Source organism: Pipra filicauda, unplaced genomic scaffold, assembly GCF_003945595.2.
Source record: "Pipra filicauda isolate LSUMZ 115617 unplaced genomic scaffold, ASM394559v2 scaffold176_size3548034_pilon, whole genome shotgun sequence".
Taxonomy (NCBI): Eukaryota; Metazoa; Chordata; class Aves; order Passeriformes; family Pipridae; genus Pipra; species Pipra filicauda.
Window position 1 is genome coordinate 2,627,267 of NW_024104283.1, and position 20,709 is coordinate 2,647,975.

The 20,709-nt window shown below is 37.7% G+C and overlaps 1 protein-coding gene across 1 annotated transcript in view; it reads left to right on the top strand.

The window, feature by feature from the left end:
* CDC40 (cell division cycle 40) overlaps positions 1-18,607 on the top strand; it is a 39,344-nt gene extending 20,737 nt beyond the window's left edge. Inside the window, exons 4-15 of the mRNA XM_027747906.2 lie at positions 54-137; positions 2,084-2,223; positions 2,840-2,936; positions 4,650-4,789; positions 6,346-6,420; positions 7,043-7,088; positions 8,432-8,533; positions 9,884-9,999; positions 10,085-10,218; positions 14,681-14,757; positions 16,534-16,678; positions 17,550-18,607. Coding sequence (XP_027603707.1) covers positions 54-137; positions 2,084-2,223; positions 2,840-2,936; positions 4,650-4,789; positions 6,346-6,420; positions 7,043-7,088; positions 8,432-8,533; positions 9,884-9,999; positions 10,085-10,218; positions 14,681-14,757; positions 16,534-16,678; positions 17,550-17,727 — 1,334 coding nt within the window. The 3' untranslated portion in view covers positions 17,728-18,607. The remainder of the gene's footprint in view (positions 1-53; positions 138-2,083; positions 2,224-2,839; positions 2,937-4,649; positions 4,790-6,345; positions 6,421-7,042; positions 7,089-8,431; positions 8,534-9,883; positions 10,000-10,084; positions 10,219-14,680; positions 14,758-16,533; positions 16,679-17,549) is intronic.
* The last annotated feature ends 2,102 nt before the right edge of the window (positions 18,608-20,709 follow it).

Genomic DNA, 20,709 nt, shown 5'->3' on the forward strand with positions numbered 1-20,709 from the left:
TACTAAACTGAAAAGCTTGAAATAACAGTATTTTTTTTTCCCTCTTGTTCTAGGTTATGCATTAGATCCCTCCATAGATAACCCTGAAGTTGCTACCAAGTATATTGGTTCTGTAGAAGAAGCTGAAAAAAATCAAGGTAATTAATCCAGAATCTCATATAAATGACTTGTAGCTGATCACTGTTTTCATTTCTTCTTTACTAAGAAATGGAATAGGTATTAGCAAAGGAAAGAACTATGGGAGACGTACCCGTGTCCAAAGATACAATAAAGAAAGATGTGTTGCAATGGAAAGAGGATAGAGAGATACTGGAGTGTTTAGTTTTCTTGAAGCAGCAAACATTTCAGCCTGTCTTGACAAATTTCAAATAGGATTTGCAATGTGTAGTTGCACAAATAGAATTTATCTGTATATTTGAATCAGCTTTTTGGTCCTCTTAAATTCTGTCCTGGCTAAGGTGTCATGTGTCTTGCATTAGGATACCTGTATGTTGGGCTAATCACCATAACTGTGCTACTCAGGAGCAAAGTGATCACTCTGTCTGCAACCTTTAGCACTCCTGTTGGGAGCTGCATATTATCTCTGCTTAGTGGAGTTAAGCTCTTTGGGTTATTTGGAAAAGAAAAACCATTGGAAGGTTGCCAAAGAGTAAAGGCATGGCATGCCACTGGGAAGATTGATACCAGAAGCATGGGGTTTGTAATTAATACTTTGATACAAGATATTTTAACATTTTAAGTGACTTGTTTGACTTGGAAGACTGTAGCTGTGTAAACTTCATGGTTATGCTTTCCCTTGCATATCTTTTTCAAACATCCTGTTCACATATAATATATACAAAGGTTCTTTATTTCTATGTCCTTTTCCTCGGAATATATCCAAGGTTATTTCACTCTTTCCTTCCAAAGAAAGAAACTACTAAGATTAAATCATATAAAAAAATTAAAAATTAACCTTTTCATAATGGAATTTAGTAATTCATTTTAGGAAAACTCTTGATTAATGTACGATTTCTTCATATGATCACTGCTTCAGTTTTTACATTGCCTATTTTGCCCTTGTTTACCTCAAGCTCTTTTTGTCTCTTTTGCACTAAATGAGTATTACTGCTGCTCTAGAAAGACATCGTTTGAAAATTGCACATAGTTGTATATACAACCTTTTGAAAAACTTAAAAGATATTAATGACTTAAAGTTTACTTTTTCTGCCATATCTAAATTGTTTAATGGCTTTGACAAATGAAATTCTGAGAGCACAACATTTGTGAAAAGCTGACGTTTATATGAAAGAACAGGAAAATGTTTGGAGTCAGGTGACTGTCAATAGCGACATACTTTTTAAAAGGGCCTGCAGCAACAGGACAAGGGTAATGATCTTAAGCTAAAAGAGGGTAGATTCAGACTAGTTATAAGGAAGAAATTTTTTTGCAATGAAAGTGGGGAAACAGTTTGCCCAGAGAGGTGGTGGATGCCCCATCTGTGGAAACATTCAAGGCCAGGTTGGATGGGGCTATGAGCAACCTGATCTAATTGAAGATGTCCCTGCTCATTGTAAGGTGGTTGAATTAGGTGACTTTTAAAGGTCACTTCCAACCCAAACCATTCTATGATTCTATGAATTTTTACTAAATCAAAATGCAGTTTTGGTTGAGGTTTGGGGAGACTTGTCTCATTTTCATTTTGGGGTAGGGGTTTTTTGAAAGCGTGAGGATTGAGGGTGATTAGAAGCCACTTGTGGACTCTACTGTCAAAAACTGCACTAATGAAAGTAGGAAAACGGATGTATTCTTACAGTCTGTAGACTTATTGTTAAAAATTAATGGGTACATGCATGGTTAAATACGCTAAGAAACAATGACATGCAGTTAAAGTGGTTCCTCTGTTACTGTGCATCGTTAGCGGTGTCCATAGCTGGAAAAGTGGGCAATGATTTGGCCCCTTTTGCTCAAATGTTTTTTCTGTTTTGCTGTTTGTATTGAAAGGAGAGATGGTGGTGGCTTTTTCTTTTAAAATTACTGTAGTGTGACCTGTGATGTTGTATTTTGTGTTAGCAGTTAGGCAGTGTATTGTTTCCTTCTCCAGGTTTAACAGTGTTCGAAACAGGACAGAGGAAAATTGAGAAAAGAAAGAAATTCAAGGAGAATGATGCATCTAATATTGATGGTTTTCTGGGACCATGGGCAAAGTATGTCGATGAAAAAGAAGTAGCCAAACCATCAGAAGTAAGTATTGCTTTAACACAATAGGCACAAATTTTTAGTACGAAATTGCAGTGGTTTTAACAGAGATCCATCTGCACTAGTAGTTTGTCCAAGCAGAAAATCCATGCTATGCCTTTCAGGTGATAGGAACATTTAAGGTGATATGTCTAAATAAGGTATTCCAAATATTCTTCATTCTATTATTTGCAAGACTGATTGGAAATAATATTTGTTGTATCTGTGTGTAGTATGTGGAGTCTGATTAAAAGGTGTTTATACACAGAAGCAGCTTGAAAAAAAAAGTAAAACTTTTTAAAAAAAAGAAAAAACCAGCCAAACAAAAAACCCCAATAATACACCCTCCCCTGAACCCTCCAACCAACAGACATAGTTCTTGTTCAGTCAGTATTTAGCTGTAGTCTGTGAATAAAAAGATGATGATTCTTTTCAGTGTACATAGCTTTTTAAGCTATTGTTTTGATAAAGGTATTCTCTTTCTTGATGCTTAGAAATATTTCTAATCTCATTTAGCAAACAAATGTGTTCCTAGCAGTGAGTAAACAGCACTACAGTTCTAGATTTTGCTATGTGATTCTGAATGCTGTCTTTTAAAAAGATCATGTTTTATTTTTTCCAGGAAGAGCAGAAGGAGTTGGATGAAATAACAGCTAAGAGGCAGAAGAGAGGAAAACTAGAAGATGATAAACCTGGAGAGGAGAAGACTATATTACATGGTAATGGCATCTTCCTGCCTGTACTCATTTTCTAGCTCGCTGTGTTTTCTTGCCTGCTGTGTTAATTAGTAAGGATGGCAGACAGCCTCAGTTTTGCTGAGGCACCTTGATGTGTCCGTATTGGAGATAATAGCACTCACGGGCATAAGCATAAAGGACAGGAAAAGAAATAAACTTGGACTAATTCCACTTCATACTGTGAAGAGCAGCATGGATATGTTGTTTTTCAGGGTTCTGGCTTTATTTATTTATTTTTAATGTTACTAGATGCATATATCCCTTTCCTATTTTACAGAGCAAACATATTTAAGTTATGAGTTTGGCTTAGTTTCAGCTTCAAAATTACTGTAGTTTTATGTGTCAGCATTCTCATTAGCATATAGTGCTTTGAGTTATGGCTTATACACAACTTAGAAAATCACTTGGACTTTATACTTCCTCAATTGTTAATGTAAGTATACTTGCTGTCAATTAATTACTCTATGGAAGCCTATAGTATGTGGTACCTTCAAAGAAAATGGTTTGGTAAATAAGTAAAATAAAGTAATTTTTTGAAACTGTTACTTCAACTCCATACAAAACAGCCCTGCCTCATATTGCTTGGTGCAGATAGTTAGGTAAACAGAGTCTCTCTTTGCTTACCCATTCCTACAGCCCGGCTCACACGCACAAGCTGTGAGCATCCCTTCTTACGAGTGTTAAAGAAGAAGTGGTGGCTGTGAGATCAGCATTGCTGACATCAGTACTCATTCTGTTTATATAGATCATAGTAGATCGTAGCAGATCGTGAGAATATTTACTGAACAGTGTTGCGCATAACAAACATGAAATTTTAGCCATTGAGCTTCCTATAGAGTAATTATCTTGTATCCGACTTCTCACACTCCGTACCTGAAGTTTCACAGTGAAAGACCTTGCAATATAAACTTTAATTTTCTCACACACAAACGTTCCAGAAATATACCATTTCATAGACATCTAATGTAAATATAAACACGACACAATGTAAACGTGGACACTGTGCAGGAGGTCACTTGTACAACCGAAACTGCCATAGCAACATTCCAAACTGAGAAATTAATTTAATCAGTGCACAGCTTAATGTCATGGCTATGCAGCATGCCTGCTCTGAAATAACCATTTCCATGCACAGTCCATCCCTGTATGTCTGACTGTCCAATCACTTCTTAAATCTAGTTCAAGAGCAGTTGTTGGCTATTGCTGACCAATATTGGTTAATGCTGGCCAAATGAATCTTTTTTTCCTTGATTTGCAATTCTGTTGTCATGACTGACACAGCGCAGAGCTGGCCAGTATGAGAGTTGCAAACAAATGCCAGGGTTAGAGTTCCACATTCTAATCTATGTAGAGTTAGTGTAAGCAAGCCCTTGTTGGGTCGGGGGAACTCTCATGCCATTTAATGATGAGTGAGATGTGTACGAGCAATTGTCTTAATGTTCAGATTATCAGATTCCAAGCAGACTTTGCTGAAGTGACTTAATTTGATCTTAACTGATGTCAAATAAGATTCCATGTCTGTATCCTCTGAAGTGGGTTTTTCTTACCGCTGCCTCTCACCTCTCTCTCCACTTCACAGCAGAGCAGCTGTGTTGAGAAAAAGTTTAATTGTGTGTGTTATTCAGCCTTCCAAAGATTATAACCTCTTAATATATAGGTTCTTGGATTCTCAGAATTCTGTGTTTGTCTTTTCAGTTAAGGAAATGTATGACTATCAGGGGAGATCTTATCTTCATGTCCCACAAGATGTTGGAGTTAATCTTCGTTCTACAGTGCCACCTGAGAAGTGCTATCTTCCAAAGAAACAAATCCATGTGTGGTCGGGACATACAAAGGTAGGAATGTCTGTGAGCATACATCATAAAAACCCACTTAATTTTGTGTCTGCAGCTAGTAATTTCTATAAAACTGAAGCTTCAGTAGAAGGAAAGAGTTTTTTCATCTTTACCACATTATGCATGTAATTGCATTACATATGCATTGCATGCTCACACAAGGTGTTTGGCTGCTCAAATGCAGTTGTCTAGCTGCATATGCTTTTCTGTCAACGTAGTGGTTTTCCCTTAAGGGGAAGAGTATTATCCAGTGAGTTCTGTGGGATTTGGAGTTATTTCCTGAACTACCATGTGAATAACAATAAAGCTAAATCTAGAGATTCATGAGAATTTGGGGGGGTTGTGTTTTTTTAATAGTAAAAGTACTTAAGGGCTATTTCGTATCCAACTTATAAAAAATTACATGGGTTTTTTTATTATGATGCATCAGCTATTACCTTTGAGACGTGTGTCTTGTTAAGAGTTTTCTTTGATACTACTTAATATCCACAGTTTCTTCTTGTGCAAGAGATTGTAATTGTATACATACTTTTGGTATTAAAAGAGTGTTTCACTGATCAGGTTTGTAAAGCTTATACTCAATTTGCTGCTTCTTTTGTCACTAATTTTCAGTATTGCTTGAGGGGAATATGCTGCACTGCAACAGAGAGCACCATAATACTTGAAAGCCAGAAGAAAGGAGGACACAGAAAATGTTTTTAGCTTTTACCCTTTTTTAGTTGTCACAGATCTGAGATCTGCTTTACTTATTGCGGCATCAGTGAGTTTAGAGCTGCAACTATCAGGGCTTTCCAGAATAACATCTCCTCCCCAAAGCTCTAGTCACTCCTCTGCCTATTATCCTATTACAACAGACTGATGCACAAAATAGCTTTTTCCTTCAAACAAGATGAATAATGAAATCGATGAGAGAAGCAAAAGAAAGATAGGTGGACAATTTTAGAAAACCTGGAGGATATAAGTAGACAGTAATAGGGAGGATAAAGTACCCAACTCCAGTCAGGGGTGGGAGGGTGGAACTGGATGGCATATGAATAAAGTAATTGATAGGAAATGAAAAGGAGGGGCATCAAGCCATGAGTACTTGGGGGTTCCTTAGACTTCCTCTGAAAAGAGTACCTGAAATACAGACAGATGGGAAGAGGCTGTGCTCAGGGAATCTGAGTTCAATAGGTAGAAGCCACTGATAGTATATGTAAGAAATTGAGCTGGCCAAAAAACTTTTTTTGTGGAAACGTTCCTCACCTGCCCCACTTATAAAGGCTTGTTACACAGAAACAGCCACCCGAACCCTAAGTTTGTATTTATTTCCTGTGTTTACCGCAGTAAAGGTGTGAATATTGAAGGAGGCTACATATACAGCTGTTAAAGTGAATCAATTTGTTGCCAATAACAATTGTTCAAAATGCATCACTGTTCTAAAATGGAATGTGGATAGGTTTTCTTTTCAGGATACAGTATCTGTATATTTTATGAAGATAAGTTTTAGCTTTTTGCTTGGAAAAGAGAGCAAATGAACTGAGGAAGTATCTGTTTAATTATGTTCTTATTTACAGGGTGTCAGTGCAGTTAGATTGTTTCCTCTGTCCGGGCATATACTGTTGTCTTGCTCTATGGATTGCAAAATTAAGGTGAGTTATTTTTCTGAATACAGACAGTGCATTTTAGGATACAAAAACATTTGGTATTTCTAACAAATACCTTTTGTCTTTGTTACTTTTATTTTTCTCATTTGATTTTTAAATTACAATTTCATTGGAACAAAAATAGAAATAGTACATAAGGCTGTGGCTGTTAGAACAGTGTTAATGGTTTAGTAATAGCATTTAGAAGGTCACAAGTACCTCAGGGTATTGCCTTTGTTGTTATATTAATTCATTTTCTGTGAAGCCTAGTTTTATAACTAACAGTAGGTTTCTGCTGAAGTGTTTTACTGAAGCATTTGTGCTTTTGAACTAATCTCACTTTAGTCCAGCATATACCGTATTAGAAAGCTGATGTTGTTGGGATTTTTCAGTAGCAAAACCTTAAGTCTTTAAAGTTGGAATATTGTATGGGATTTTAAGGGGGGTTTGCTAATAGGAAGGTGGGAGCATTCTTGTGAATTTCTGGATAGATAGTTGTGACTAATCAATAGATGTCATATGTTTGTGATTAATTTCTTAAAAGATGTTGCCATATATGTTTGCACTTAATTTCAGCATCGTTATTGTTTAACAATTGACATATTTTCTCTCCATCTCTTTTTCCAAGCTATGGGAAGTATATGGTGATCGAAGATGTCTACGAACGTTTATTGGTAATAGTTTTTCTTTTAAACTGGTTTATATTTAAAACAACTTCATGGAAGAATATGATTTAGGTTAACTTAATAATTTATCATAGAGAGGACTCGTACACATTCAAGGCAAATGGTATTTGGAATGATCTTGGCAGTAAGAATTGAAAAAGATGCAAGTTTTTAACAAAATCTTGTCATTATTCCAAGCAGTCCGATGTTGATGTGTAACATCTTACAGCCTTTAAAACAAAACATTAGTGTATGACAATCATCAATAGTTTTTGCAAGATCCTTTCCAAAGGCAAAATCGTGAAATTAAATTGCCCCATCTTCATGCTGGAAACAGCAGCTTTCTGTATTTATACTGTGAGGGCATCTCATGCTCTGATGATCGCCCCTTAAATAGGTCGTTTCCTCTGTGCTGAATTTCTAGTGCAAAAGCATGGGAAACTTTTTTTAGGTTCAGGTGCTGTCTTTGTTCATGTAACAGGTGCTTTTTGAAGCAGATAGTTGAGAGAGAGAGAAATACAAACTTCTTAGCAGCCTTGAAGGCAGAACAAAAGCAGCTGCTTCTCTTTTTGAAATGGGAACATTTCTAGAACATTGAGTGAATATATGTTGAGTAACAATAAAGAAGTCTTTTTTCCCCTAATATTTCTGATGACAGGAATGTGGCAAAGATGATGGCTCAAAAAAGATTCTCTCTCAATAGACTGCTCTTACTGAACAGTCAAATTCTTTTTCTCTAAAGGTCCTTATTATCAACCAGATTCACCTGTTATTTTGCTATATTTAAGTTACTGTGCCAGTATTTTAATTAAAGAGATTTACAAGTCTGATGTAGTGGTCAGATGAAGGTATTGAGCCTGAGGGGTGGCAAGGTTTCCACCAGATGAAAGCATTTTTAATTTTCTGATCTAATATGTCCCATATTTTTAACCTGTTTTCTAATTACAAATGTTTCTCCTTTAAATGTGTCTCCTGTAGGGTTTGTCTCTCCTATTTTTCATTAAATGTTGACATTCGTTAGAGTGTTTTAAATTTCTCCTGAAATTCTGCTTATGTATCAATTTATGACACACAGTGGTTGGTTCTGTGCAATGTCTTCATTTCTCCAGTGCTTTGGAGGTGTGAGGGGTTTTGGGGTTTTATTCACATTGTTCTTTAGGAGTTATTTTTTTTTTCACTTGAATTCTTTACTAGTTGTCATGAAGAACTTCAATAAATGATTTCCTTGTTTTCTTTGCATTGTTAGACTGGAGCATTTAACTAGAGTTTTTGTTTAAATCCCCCCCTCCCAACAAATTAGTTCTAAACATGAATGGATGAAAGTTTATCATCACATTTTTTCTATTTTGTAGGACACAGTAAAGCTGTTCGAGACATCTGTTTTAATAATGCAGGCACTCAGTTTCTTAGTGCTGCATATGACCGCTATCTTAAACTCTGGGACACTGAAACAGGTAGGCTTGTATTTGTAAACATTGTTATTTGGCACGATGGTTAATTAACAGTGAATATAAAGATATATTATCATTCAGGTTGTTTCCAAATATCCTTAATACTGTCTTGTAGCTCAGTGTTCAGCCTTTCATGACAGGGTGAATAGTCTTGTTTCCCCTTCATGTTTTGTTGTGGTCTGTAATGGTGCAGTTGACACCACCTATATACCTGTGTTTTATACACATTTTCATTTGAGAAGTTTGATAGTTATTTGTAATGCTAGAACAATTTTCAGAAAAAAAGACAACATTTTGATAGATCATTTAATTGCATGTTTACATCTACAGGGATAAAATTATTCTTTAGACCTAAATATGCTTAATTTAGAAGAATTATCTCACTTTATCTTCCACTTCCTGAATAAGAATAGGAATAGGAAGAATAAGACTAGGAAACTGGGCTGCTGGTATAGAAAGTTGGAGGGTAGGTGTGATGCTTTCACACAACTGCCTTCCAGATGCGCTGTAACATTCTGCTACAAACAGTTTCTTAGGTTTCCTAAGTTAAAGTGTCCCTGCCCATAGCAGCAGGGTTGGAACCAGATAATCTTTAAGGTCCCCTCCAACCCAAACCACTCTATGATTCTATGAAGTTAAAAAAATACAGGATAGATTTTGTCAATACTATTTTAAACTGAAGTCTCTTCCTAAGACAGGAAGTTCCCATGTGTGAAAAAGACATTAGCTTTCTGGGTTAGCAGTGCCACTAGTCTTATACAGATGATAGCCAAAAAGGTGTAAGTCAGATTCTTCAGTCTTGAGTCTGAACTCAGCTATTTAGATAGAACTTTTGGATTAAAATGAGCTCCTCCTGTAAGTTACGGATAACGTGTAATCAGGTTATTTTTGGCTGAAGCTATGAGGGGAGGTCAGGGCTTTATTTTGCAGCTTTTTCTAAGCTTAGGCTTGAGGAATTCTTGCCTGAGTTTGCATCTCTTGTTCAGAAGACATCTGATCCTAAGAAGGTGATGCTTTGCAAAGACAGTGGTCAGCATGTGATATCCTGACCAGTCTTTATCTTCTTGATATGTCCTGGTGACATCCAGGTTACTGAGCAGTCATATTGTTTCAAAAGCTGTAGTAAACTTACAGAACAGTTTGTATGTGCACATGTTTATGCCGGCGTATGCGTGCAAATGGGAAAGAAGGTCTAATCAAAGAGCAGAGCAAATTCTACCCTCTAATCTTCTCAAGGACTTTAAACCAAGTATTTTCTACTGTTAGTAAAGTATTTTTTATCAATATTTGCAAACAACCAATCAGCCCATAGAACTTCCAACCTGATGCACTATGAATGGCTTTCTGTTGCAGGGCAATGTATTTCAAGATTCACAAACAGGAAGGTTCCTTATTGTGTCAAGTTCAATCCTGATGAAGATAAACAAAATCTCTTCGTTGCAGGAATGTCAGATAAGAAAATTGTGCAGGTATTTATTACTGAGTATTTATTTCTTTAAAAGTTCTGGTATTTAGTAAAAAAACAAATTCTTATTCTGACTCTTTTACTTGCAGTGGGATATTCGAAGTGGTGAGATTGTGCAAGAATACGATAGGCATTTGGGAGCTGTCAACACCATTGTGTTTGTGGATGAAAATAGAAGGTTTGTGAGTACATCTGATGACAAGAGTTTAAGAGTCTGGGAATGGTAAGTTTAAAATTTTCAATTTTAACTTCAAGTATATTATGAGCAAACTGAGAACAGAGTTTATTTTTAAAGGTATACATAGCACATAGGCCGCTGGAGTGTACTGAGTTCTAGCTAACTGAGGAAGAGTTTTAAAACCCTGTTATGGCTAATGCTTGAGACACTTCATAGATTTCCTCTTCCCCAAGGAAAAAATAAGACAGCCGTATCAGCCTGAGGCATGCTGCACTCTATTAGTGGTCTCTGCTCTCTCTCCTTTCCCTAAGGGTGTATTAGTCATTAAATTAACCTTTTAAAGAAATGTTTGCTTTGTTACAGTTAGTGTGTGTTGGTTTTGAATGCTTTGAACTTGGATGTGAATAGTATTATATATATTTGGCCCATGTTTGAAATAACTAGTTTAGTGTAGATTCATTTCTGGTTTTCTGGTAATTTGGGTGTTTTTGGAAATCAATGATACTCACAGTATGAATACAATGGATGACAGAAAGGTGAGAGTCTGTCCAAGAAAAAAATATTTTAAATGGCTTCCAGTTTTTAACATTTGACCTGGGGAGAAAACAGATCTCTCCTATCTGAAATGTTTTCCACAAGTTTCTGGGTACTAGGATTTTCAATTTTGGACGTTTAAGATTTCTCTAGGATTTGAAATTTCATTTTGAAATAATCACTCCCATATCTTTAGGTGTTCATTTCCTTTTGGTGTTCACACATGCAAAGCTGTTGCATAATACAAACGCTAGTTCAACAGCTCTGTGACTAATCAGTTCCTTCTCAGCTTTTTTTTTTTTTTTTTTCAATTTAGACAAGAGACTCCAATCTGTGGTATTGGAATGTTACCCAAGCAGGCAGCTAAATCCTCAGCATGTCTGTGATCAGCTGCTATCATTGCCAGTAGCAGCAGTGGGAATGACCAAAGTCTGGGAACTCAGGCTTAGGCTAGACATAAAATGCTGTCACCATATGCCACTCCAAGAGAGCCTCTGTTCAGTACTTCATAAGCAGACCCATGCATTTACTGAGCTCCTTAAAGAAAAATCTTTACAATACCATGTCTGCTAAGGAATGTCTTCTCTCTGGTGAGTGGGAGGATGATCTCGCTTGCACAAATCTGCTATTTCCTTAAGATTGGATTGCCCTTGTTTTGTGAGCTTTGTGTTGATGGCTGAAATAAATAGTGAAGTGGGTGGATTTAGTCACTCTGTGGGGAAGAGCAGGAAAGGCAAAAAGATTCTGGCATGGGAACATTGCAACCCAATTGTTCCAGTAGCAGAAGTTTTGTTCTTCTGAAGAAAAAAATATGTACTGAGCTTGTACACTGAAGAAAGAGCTCCCTTGTTGAAATAATAGGGAACTCAACTGTAGGCAGTATTCTGTATTGCAGTTGTTGGGGATTTTTGTTTTATAAAGAGTAAATGTGATGCCATCTTTCTGGGCATGACTTGAAAACCTTTCCTCACAACCTGCCGTGTTCTATGTTAATCGGTCTGTAGGCATATTTCTATAATTTCAAGATCCAGATTTTTTAAATACCTAAAAACTAAATTAATACATTCACTAAGAAAGCTTTTGGAGCTTGAAAACTTCCATGGCAAATTCTTTCTCAAATCCTTTTTTCCTAAGTTCATAAGGAAAATTATTTGCTACTTTGGGTGATTTGGTTACTGCACTTATTGGCACTTTTCTTCATATGTTCTTCAGCACAATATTTCTTCAGTATCCTACAGAAACAAAGTGGAAGTAATTATGACCTGAGTATGGCCTTAAAAGCAAGTAATTAAAAGCTGGTCTAATTGCTTGGTTTTAATTGTCTAGAGGAATTTTTTAGTGTGTTTTATAAACACTTTGACTTGGCCAGAGCTGGTAATGGGATGGTATGTCTGACTTCATCACAGTGAGGAACTTCTGAGAACTTAAATCTCCTTTTCCCAGGAGTTCATCCCATGCATAGATTTCACTGTGCTGTGCACTGAATTGCAGTTAGTTGGTTGCCTAAAGTTCAGACTGCAAGTATAGCATAGACTCTTGCAGATTAAATAGTTTATTCAGGAATATTAATAGGAGTACTTGAAAATTTTTCTAGTTTTGCATTTCATGTGATTAGATATTAAAGTTGGCGTGGATATGTGTGTATGGATTCTATGTTCTCTCTTCTAGAAATGCAGTGTTATTTGTCTTTGCTTCATATGTGTCTGATCCTATTTGGATAAACTGTGAAATGATTTTGGCAGTTGACTTTGGAGGCTTTTATTTTCTTTTACCTCCAAGTCGACCAGCAAATCAAGAACTGTACAGTGGTAACAGCTATTGTGCTGACAGGCTTGGAGGCTTGTCACCTCTATAAAGCTATGCCCCTCAGCAGGCCTCTTCTGTCCATCATTCCTGGTAAAGATACTGTAGTCTCCTGAGAGAGCTCTTCATGAGGTGTAGGTCCCAAAACTGGATTGGGTTAGACCTGGGGAGTTCAGTTGGTTTGTTTTTCTTTCTTCTTTTATTAAAAAGATTTTTCTCTATCTTGCTTAAGGAAGAAGTTGTATCAGAACCCCCGAATATAACACTTCTACATCTTGGCTAGCAGATACCACTTTTGGTATTTAAAACTTATCAGCCTTTGAAATGCTATGAAGTGGGGAAAGGACTTGAAAGTATTTAAATTTTAAAAATTCACCAAACAGTATATCACATGAGATTTGAGGTTGGACAACCACGATAGCATTTGTCTTGATAATTTTTTAACAGTTTTTTTAAGAGAGCAGGCTGATAATACTTATTTAGCAATTTGGAAGTAAATGTGAAACATAAATGTCTCTCTTTATTCTGCCTAATTGTTTAACGCAGCATATCCTGCAGCTGTCCTAAGTGTGTCTGGTAGGTATCAGAATAAAGCAGAGCTGGTGTGGAGAAGAAAGGCAGAGCAACCTGTGCTGCATTTAAATTTCTGACTGCAGTACAATTCAGCATTAGAGATGCATCTTCTGTGATGAAACTTTGCTTAATAGGGCTTCCAGTGGGATTGGTTTTACCTGGCATTGAGGACTTCAGATGATTGGTGGTCTGCAGGAGTTTTGGATGGTGGGAGCTGATCAGGACCTGGCCTTAACTGCAGCAATAACCTTGTGTCCTGTTGCAACTGGGGTTTGAAACCGTTTGGGTAGGATGTGGCATGTGGCACTTCCTGTGGTGTTGTGTTGGTCAGCCCAAGAGATTATGTGAACTTTTTGTTACTTCTTTACATGTTTGCTGCCCAACAGTAGTCTTAGGTCTGCCTGTTTGGAAGCCAGTTATCCCTGGCCTAAAGCACGTGCTTTTATCCATGGAGTGTATTAAGTGAGTTGCCCTTCTTATGCTGAGGGGTAAATGATTTTAACGTTTAACACACAGGAGCATTTGTGTCACTTCTTGACAGCAGAGCAGCTTCTCACCCTGCTGCCCACATTCATGTTTAATGCAAGATGATGGGAAAGAACTTACTCCACAATAAAATAGGATTGTAATTACCTTGCTAGTGTCAACCGTGTTGCCATTCAGCAAGGCTCAGGCAGCTCATACGAGGCAGCCACCCACACTCTCTGCTCCCCTCTGCTGTGTGAGTTAGACAATGAAGTCATAAACATCCCCTTTGTATTAATTAATGTTGCTACAGAACATTTTGCATGTGTTTTCTGCTGAATGCATTAATCGAATCTGTTTTCTGCTGGAGGTTTCTTTTGCTTAATGAGAAAGCCATGTGCACGCCTTCTCTCTTCGCCAGTCTTCTAGTGTAGGATATGAGGAATACTGTGAATATGCACAAACCGTTAGTAATTCAATTTATATAGTAAAAACCAAATGACAGTTCTGCAGAGCAAGGATTAGACTGTACTTGTTTTTTCCCCAGGCCTTTGTACAGGACAGTGTCTGTTCTTAACATACATGCGATTGAGCCCAGGGAGTTCACCATTCAGTTCAGCTGTGAACATTTGGAATTGGTTGGCATCCCATTTGGGGAGATCAGGAGGAAAAGGGCATTGTCAGAGAGATGAGAGAGACTCCTGTTTTCTTTTCCTTTGCAAAAAGAGGGGGAAAAAAAGGCAGAAATATTCTAGTTAAAACAAAAGTCAGTAAAATATTCCAGCAAGATATATGCATACATATAGCAGTATTCCTGCTACTTATATAAGAATTCTGTACAAGCTGCAATTATAATGGAGGCAATAAAGGATCAGGGTGTTAACAATTGGAATTATGATTCTGCATAGACTCTGGGTCATTTGATGGGGTTAAATTCACGTTATCGGAGGTTATGGTGTGACTGGAGCTCTCTAGGTGGACATCCATAGTATTTTTGATCTTTTGCATATTCTTCCTTTGGACACCACGATATATTCTCCAGGGTTCAGTCACTAAGTAAATCAGCTGACTTGAGGCAGCTCTTTGGATGTTCTCCATGTCTTCATAAAGCACATACTTCTTCCTTTTGCAGGGACATTCCTGTAGACTTCAAGTACATTGCTGAACCAAGCATGCATTCCATGCCAGCTGTGACTTTGTCTCCAAATGGTAGGTTAACACTTTACTGCCTTCTTAGGCCTAATTTACTAAGGCATGTCTTACTGATTATATCTCTATAGTGTTATTGTGTTGCATCCCCCTGTCACCCTACACTACCCCCCTTGCCAATCACTCTCTGCAGTTATTCCAAGGTTGGACTGCATCTAGTTTTGATTTAAAAGTCTTAAGAAGAACACATATGTCAAAATGAGTGTTTATATCAGGGTAACTATCCATTTAAAATTAGATCTTCATCCAGACAGGGCAAAAGGACTCTTTCCTTTCATACAGCTATCACGTGCTCTTTGCTGTATTTGAAATATTAAGAGAAAGAATGGTGGGAACTGACAATAGTGGCAAAGTACTAAGCAAGTTCAGTAGTCCTTGTGGTGCCACTGTTAAAGCAGAAACTGATGCTGTACGTGATCCTGTTCCTTTCTGTTCTGAATATAGGCCAAATAACTCTTGCATAAAAGAAATCCCAAATTATCTCAATGTTTCTTTATGTTAATGTTTCACTGGTTTATGTTCTTCAACTAGAATCATATTGAGGGAGGAGAAAGGTTTAGGGGCTCAAGTAATCACTGAAAAGCCTTCTAACAGGACAAATTTCTGTTATTTGTTTTAGCCAAATTTAAATAGCTTCAGTGTCACCATTATTAAAGTGTTGCCAGATTTGCAGTTAACAGTCCCATTATGCTGAGTAGTGGTTGATCAGCTTGTTGCACACCTGACGTTTTCAGCCAGCTATCAGCATCAAATTGTATTTGCTTTGCAGTGTAAATGTTTTATTCTTAACAAACAGAGTGGGTTCCTAATATTAAAAGGAAGATTCTGGAGAAAGAGGTAGCTGCATTTGAAAATGTTAGCTTCCTAAGCTGGCCTTTTTCAACCCATTTTTGAAATTGCACAACTTGCTCTACTCTAATTTCTTCTGAGCAATGCAGGAAACAAACCTTTTTAAAAGTGGAAGAGGAGAATAATATGCTTGGGGTACACATGTCATTTTTTTCTTTGGGAGGCTGAAGAAAATCCTCAAATTCCAAACTAGTAGCAGGAAGAGTGATCAGATGTATAGTCAAGTCAGCACATTTTATGTTGTCATTGTTTGGGTAAAACACCATAAAGGCAGTGACAACATGCAGAGTTAAGGACAGAAGTCTCTATTCTAGGGTGTTCTGTGGCATATCATCTTCATTGGATTCTCAGGCAGGAGTTAATGCACTGCCAAGATGGAAAATGAGATAGAGTTAAGATTAGAAAAGCCTCCATGTTTACTTTTACTGAAATATCTTTATTAATTGCATTCTATTAAAGCAGTGAATACTAAATAGTTGCAAAACTGTAAGTATTTTCAAACTCCTGAGTCTACCTTAAACTTGTTTTTTCCATAAAGAAAATAAGAGATGACTGTCTTAGAGTACCCACAAAACAGGTGATGAAATAAATTGCAGCTAGATGGGGGTTTTCCCCCTGATCTGAGCTACCTGAGTGTATGCACCAGCAACCTTACTCTGTAGCTTAAAAGCTTAAGAGTATGTCAGCAGGACTGGTGCAGCACATTGTTGTAACAGCCAGAGCTTTGCTAGAGTCCTGAGTGCATTTTGTAGGAATAGGCATCCCAAATCTTGTCAAATGTAAAATTTTGACTCTTGGCAGTTGCAATATCAGCTGCTACATAATGATTGTGCAAGAAAAATTATAAAAATCTCTTAAAACATTCTAGTTAAGTCTCTTTCTTCAGATGCAGCACCCTTATACCACCTTTTCTTATTGCATTTATAGGGAAATGGTTGGCTTGCCAGTCAATGGATAATCAAATTCTGATTTTTGGAGCTCAGAACAGATTCAGATTAAACAAAAAGAAAATTTTCAAAGGTCACATGGTAGCTGGCTACGCTTGTCAAGTGGACTTTTCACCTGATATGAGGTAAGTTTACCTGGAAATGAACTTCGTCTTAAAACTTGCAGGTACTGACACTAAATTTCTTTTTGAATCCTCTGCAACATTCATGTATGCACAGCCATGCTATTAGCTCAGCCTCAGAGTTCCCTAGCCAAGCGGTAGAACAGAAAGTTTACTCTTAGCATATGATAGGACTAAGTTATGCTTGGGGATTGCTCTGAAGAACATTTAGAGAACAGTCTGTGTAGTCCAGATCCCCCATTCCCCGAAGATGACTGTTAAACCGTCCGGAGACTCCCCTCGTTTTGCCTCATCCTGGATGAGGCAGGAAGCACAGGAGGCTTCCATGTCTGACTCACATCTGGCTCCTTTTGCACGTGGTCTGCAGCACAGGGTCTGTTCCCACAACATTGTCTAGAGTACCTGTTTTCCCAGTTTTCTAGGTCTGGTGTAGTTATCCTCATTAGTTGTTGAAACAACCATCTCTTTCTTCCTGTTGACTTAGTAATATGTCCATACATTTACTACCATATGCACGTAAGACATCAGTTACTATAAAAACTGGAGAATAACCTCAGCAAAACTGGTGGAAAAAGTGTGTATAAATTTTAGAGGAACTTCTGGCACTTTCTCTTTTGCTGATGTATTCTCTTTGGTTCCAGTAACACAGTGTATGGTGTAATTGCATTGCTTAGCACATTTACCTCACAGTTGATGAATCACCTTCTGCAGGACTTGTGCACTCTAGAGCGCAGCGTGAATGCTAATTTTTTGGTAGGTTTGTTTGTCAGACAGGAAGCTCACTGGGGGAAGCTCCTTTCTGTTGCTCAGTGTAATAGTGTTATAATACAAGCTGTCTTCGCGCATGATACAACTTTTAATTCTGTTAATATAGCTATGTGATATCTGGAGATGCAGATGGAAAACTAAACATCTGGGACTGGAAGACGACAAAACTCTACAGCAGATTAAAAGCACATGATAAAGTCTGTATTGGTGCAGTGTGGCATCCACACGAAACATCTAAAGTCATCACATGCGGCTGGGATGGTCTTATTAAACTATGGGACTAAAGATGAGGCTACAAAGACCTAAAGATGCAAGTCCTGCACCCATCTGAGATTAGAATGAATTCTGCTGTAAGGATGGGTAGATGTGTGTAATACTGCAGTTCTCAGCTTGCTGTATATATGCACTAAAATCCAAGAAATCTTCAGAAGACTCAACTGAAAGGATATAGTTCTAAATATGGCATCTGGGTATGAGGAGCTGAGGTCATCTGAAGCATGCAGAATCACATGTTAGTTTGTCCTGTCACTGCTTGTGAAAAACACTTTGTAAAATAAAATAATTTTAAGAAAAACTATTTTTGTGGGTCTGGCTGTCAAGAGATGTGGAGAGTCAAAGGAGAAAACCAGCAGTTGTTAACTTTCTTCCAAAAGAAGAAACCTTTGGTACCTACTTCAAGAGCTGGAAAAGATGTGTTTCTTTACCTGGTTTTAGGTGGCGTTTTGTTGTCACCAAAATACTTCTGCCTTTATAAAGCACAAACCCACTTACTGAGATTTGTTAATTCAGAGTAGAAATGAAGAACTAATTGGGAGCTATCACTTGTCAGGTAAATTCTATCAACTGAAGACTGCATTCATACATAGTCTTAGTTTCTGTCTGTAGAATCATGATGATGACTGACTTTCACCTTTGCCAGTAGTCTTCACTTTCAAGATTTTGCTTGTAATGGTTGGGTGCTATGTGTTTGGGTTTTGTTTCCCATATGTTGTTTTGTTCCAGTAAGCATGACATATTAGAAAAAAAAAGAGTGAATGTCTCTTGTTCAGTTTGGAATAGCTTGTATTATAAGCCCCATGAAGGTTTTGACAATTTAATGTATATACATGTCACACTTTTTCTCTTAAAAGAACTTATTTTTAATAAATCTTTTTATAAAAAGTCTGCTTATTTTTATGCAATTTTTCCATCTTGCAGTGTCCATATAAAATATTTCCTACCATTTGGTATTTTAATTTGCAGTCGTACCAGATAAACTCATTCTCTAGCAGTGTTCATTCAAAACTAATGCAAGTTGGTAACAGGAGAAAAAATATTTTCAGTTCCTAGTCTCCTCTCTTTTTGAGCTCATAATGGAAGTAAAAACAGGTAGCAAATCGTATCCCATTGATCAGTCTTTTAATTACAGTTTTGAATTATATTATATTGTTTACTGTAAATCCAATCACTGCTCATCCATTATCAACAATAGCAAAGGAGTAATTGTCTTAATTGACAGCAGGATAGAAGCTGAAGCAAAGAATCCCAGATGGTCTAGAGGAAAGGAAATGGATTGGGTTTTTTGTGGGTTTTGGGTTATTTGACTGGTTACAAGACAATTCTGGTCTTTCATAGAGTACTTACACAAGGTAGGCCCTTGTGAGTGAACATGGAGCTTAGGCATTTTTAGACCAACTCTAAAGCTAAGCTAGAGGGTCCTTCCACTGTCAGTTTGTGCTGGTGTGTAACTGCAACAAGTTTACATGTTTCTGTTTACTTTCCCATCTCAGTAGCCTGAGATGTGCCTGAAAAACTCCACAGGCTGTTTTCACAAGCAATGTATGGGTGGTAACTGGGCCTTGCCCAGCCTTGCACCTGTGTACTGAGATAGGAAATGGTAGAGCCTGGAGAGAGAGGAAGGAGCTGGTTCAACATGTCCCGATGACTGATCTCCTTTGCAGGGAGAGAAGAGGCTGTTCCCGTTTCTCTGTTCTTCAGGATGTGGGTGGGAAAGAGCTGCTGCTGTCTCACAGAGGGTGAATTTCCAACAGGGTGCTTTTTATAGGGAAGGTTTGATCATGAGCTGGGAGTAGAGCTCTGGTGTATGCTGTCCCCCAGGTGCTGCTTCAAGAAAGGGGGCTGAAGTAATTTGGGTAGATACAGTGTGCCCTGAGCATTAACTGCTTATATGTACAGGGAAACAGGGGTGAGAGGAGGAATAGAGCAAATAGAGAAACTTTTCACAGGAACACATATTAGCTTTCACATCAGAAACACCTTTCTCAAATGCCTGAAAAATATTTAAATCATAGTACACAAAGTGCTTGGCTCTGTCACTGGTGCTGTGTTTTTCCGTGTGTCACCTTCCAGCAGAACATAAGATATATATTTAAAAATATGTATATGCAAAGTATAAAAATAAGTGTATAAACTTGTAGCAATATACTGGGTGTTGTCTTTGGAGGAAAACAAAAAGAAATGTTTCAATCAATTCTGTTGGAGTTGATGAACTGGGATTAAATGTTTGCAACAAGGCCAGAATCAGAATTCCCCTAGAAACTTTCAGATAAAATCCTTTGTCCCTCACAGTTGGTCACTTCGTTAATCTTTTGTGGAATTTCTCACATCTGCATTGAAGCCTGCAGGGGGAATTTTTATGAGGATAATTCCCTCTTGTCAGCTTGAGAGTTGCAAACTGCAAAGCTAGTTGTCAGCTAGTTTGCTGTACACAGGGATAGAGGGTGTGTGTCAGTGTGGTGCGAGTCTAGACTTGACTTTCCAGCAGCCACATGGGAAGAGATTTCTTTCTGGGCTAATCAGCTCAAATCATGTCCTTCTCTTCCCCACTTCATGTTTCACCAGAAATTGCTTTAAGTGTTGGTCAGAGCAAGTCTAGTCTGAGACTCCCTGGCCCTTGAGCAGACAGAGCTAGGGAAAAGGCAGCGTTGGGAGAAAAGGAAAGCATGCATTTCGAGTTCCCCCAATTTATTCTCCTCTGACATTAGATGAAGAATGCAATATAGTGATTCAAGCCGAAAAGAGCATCTTGGGAGGGCTGCAGACAAGTATGTTGCACTGCCAAGAAGGAATACAGGCAAGCTGAAGTACAGGGCTGCTGTCTCAGCTCATGGTTTTGTTCCCCTGGGTCATGCATCTGTAACTTTCAGAAATGACTTGCCAATATGTTGCTACTTTTATTAATACTGATTACATTTACGGTGGAAGTCTTATAGATCAGGCAACTATCTCCATCGTTCTTAAGAGTTCTGCCTGGGAAACTTGATAGT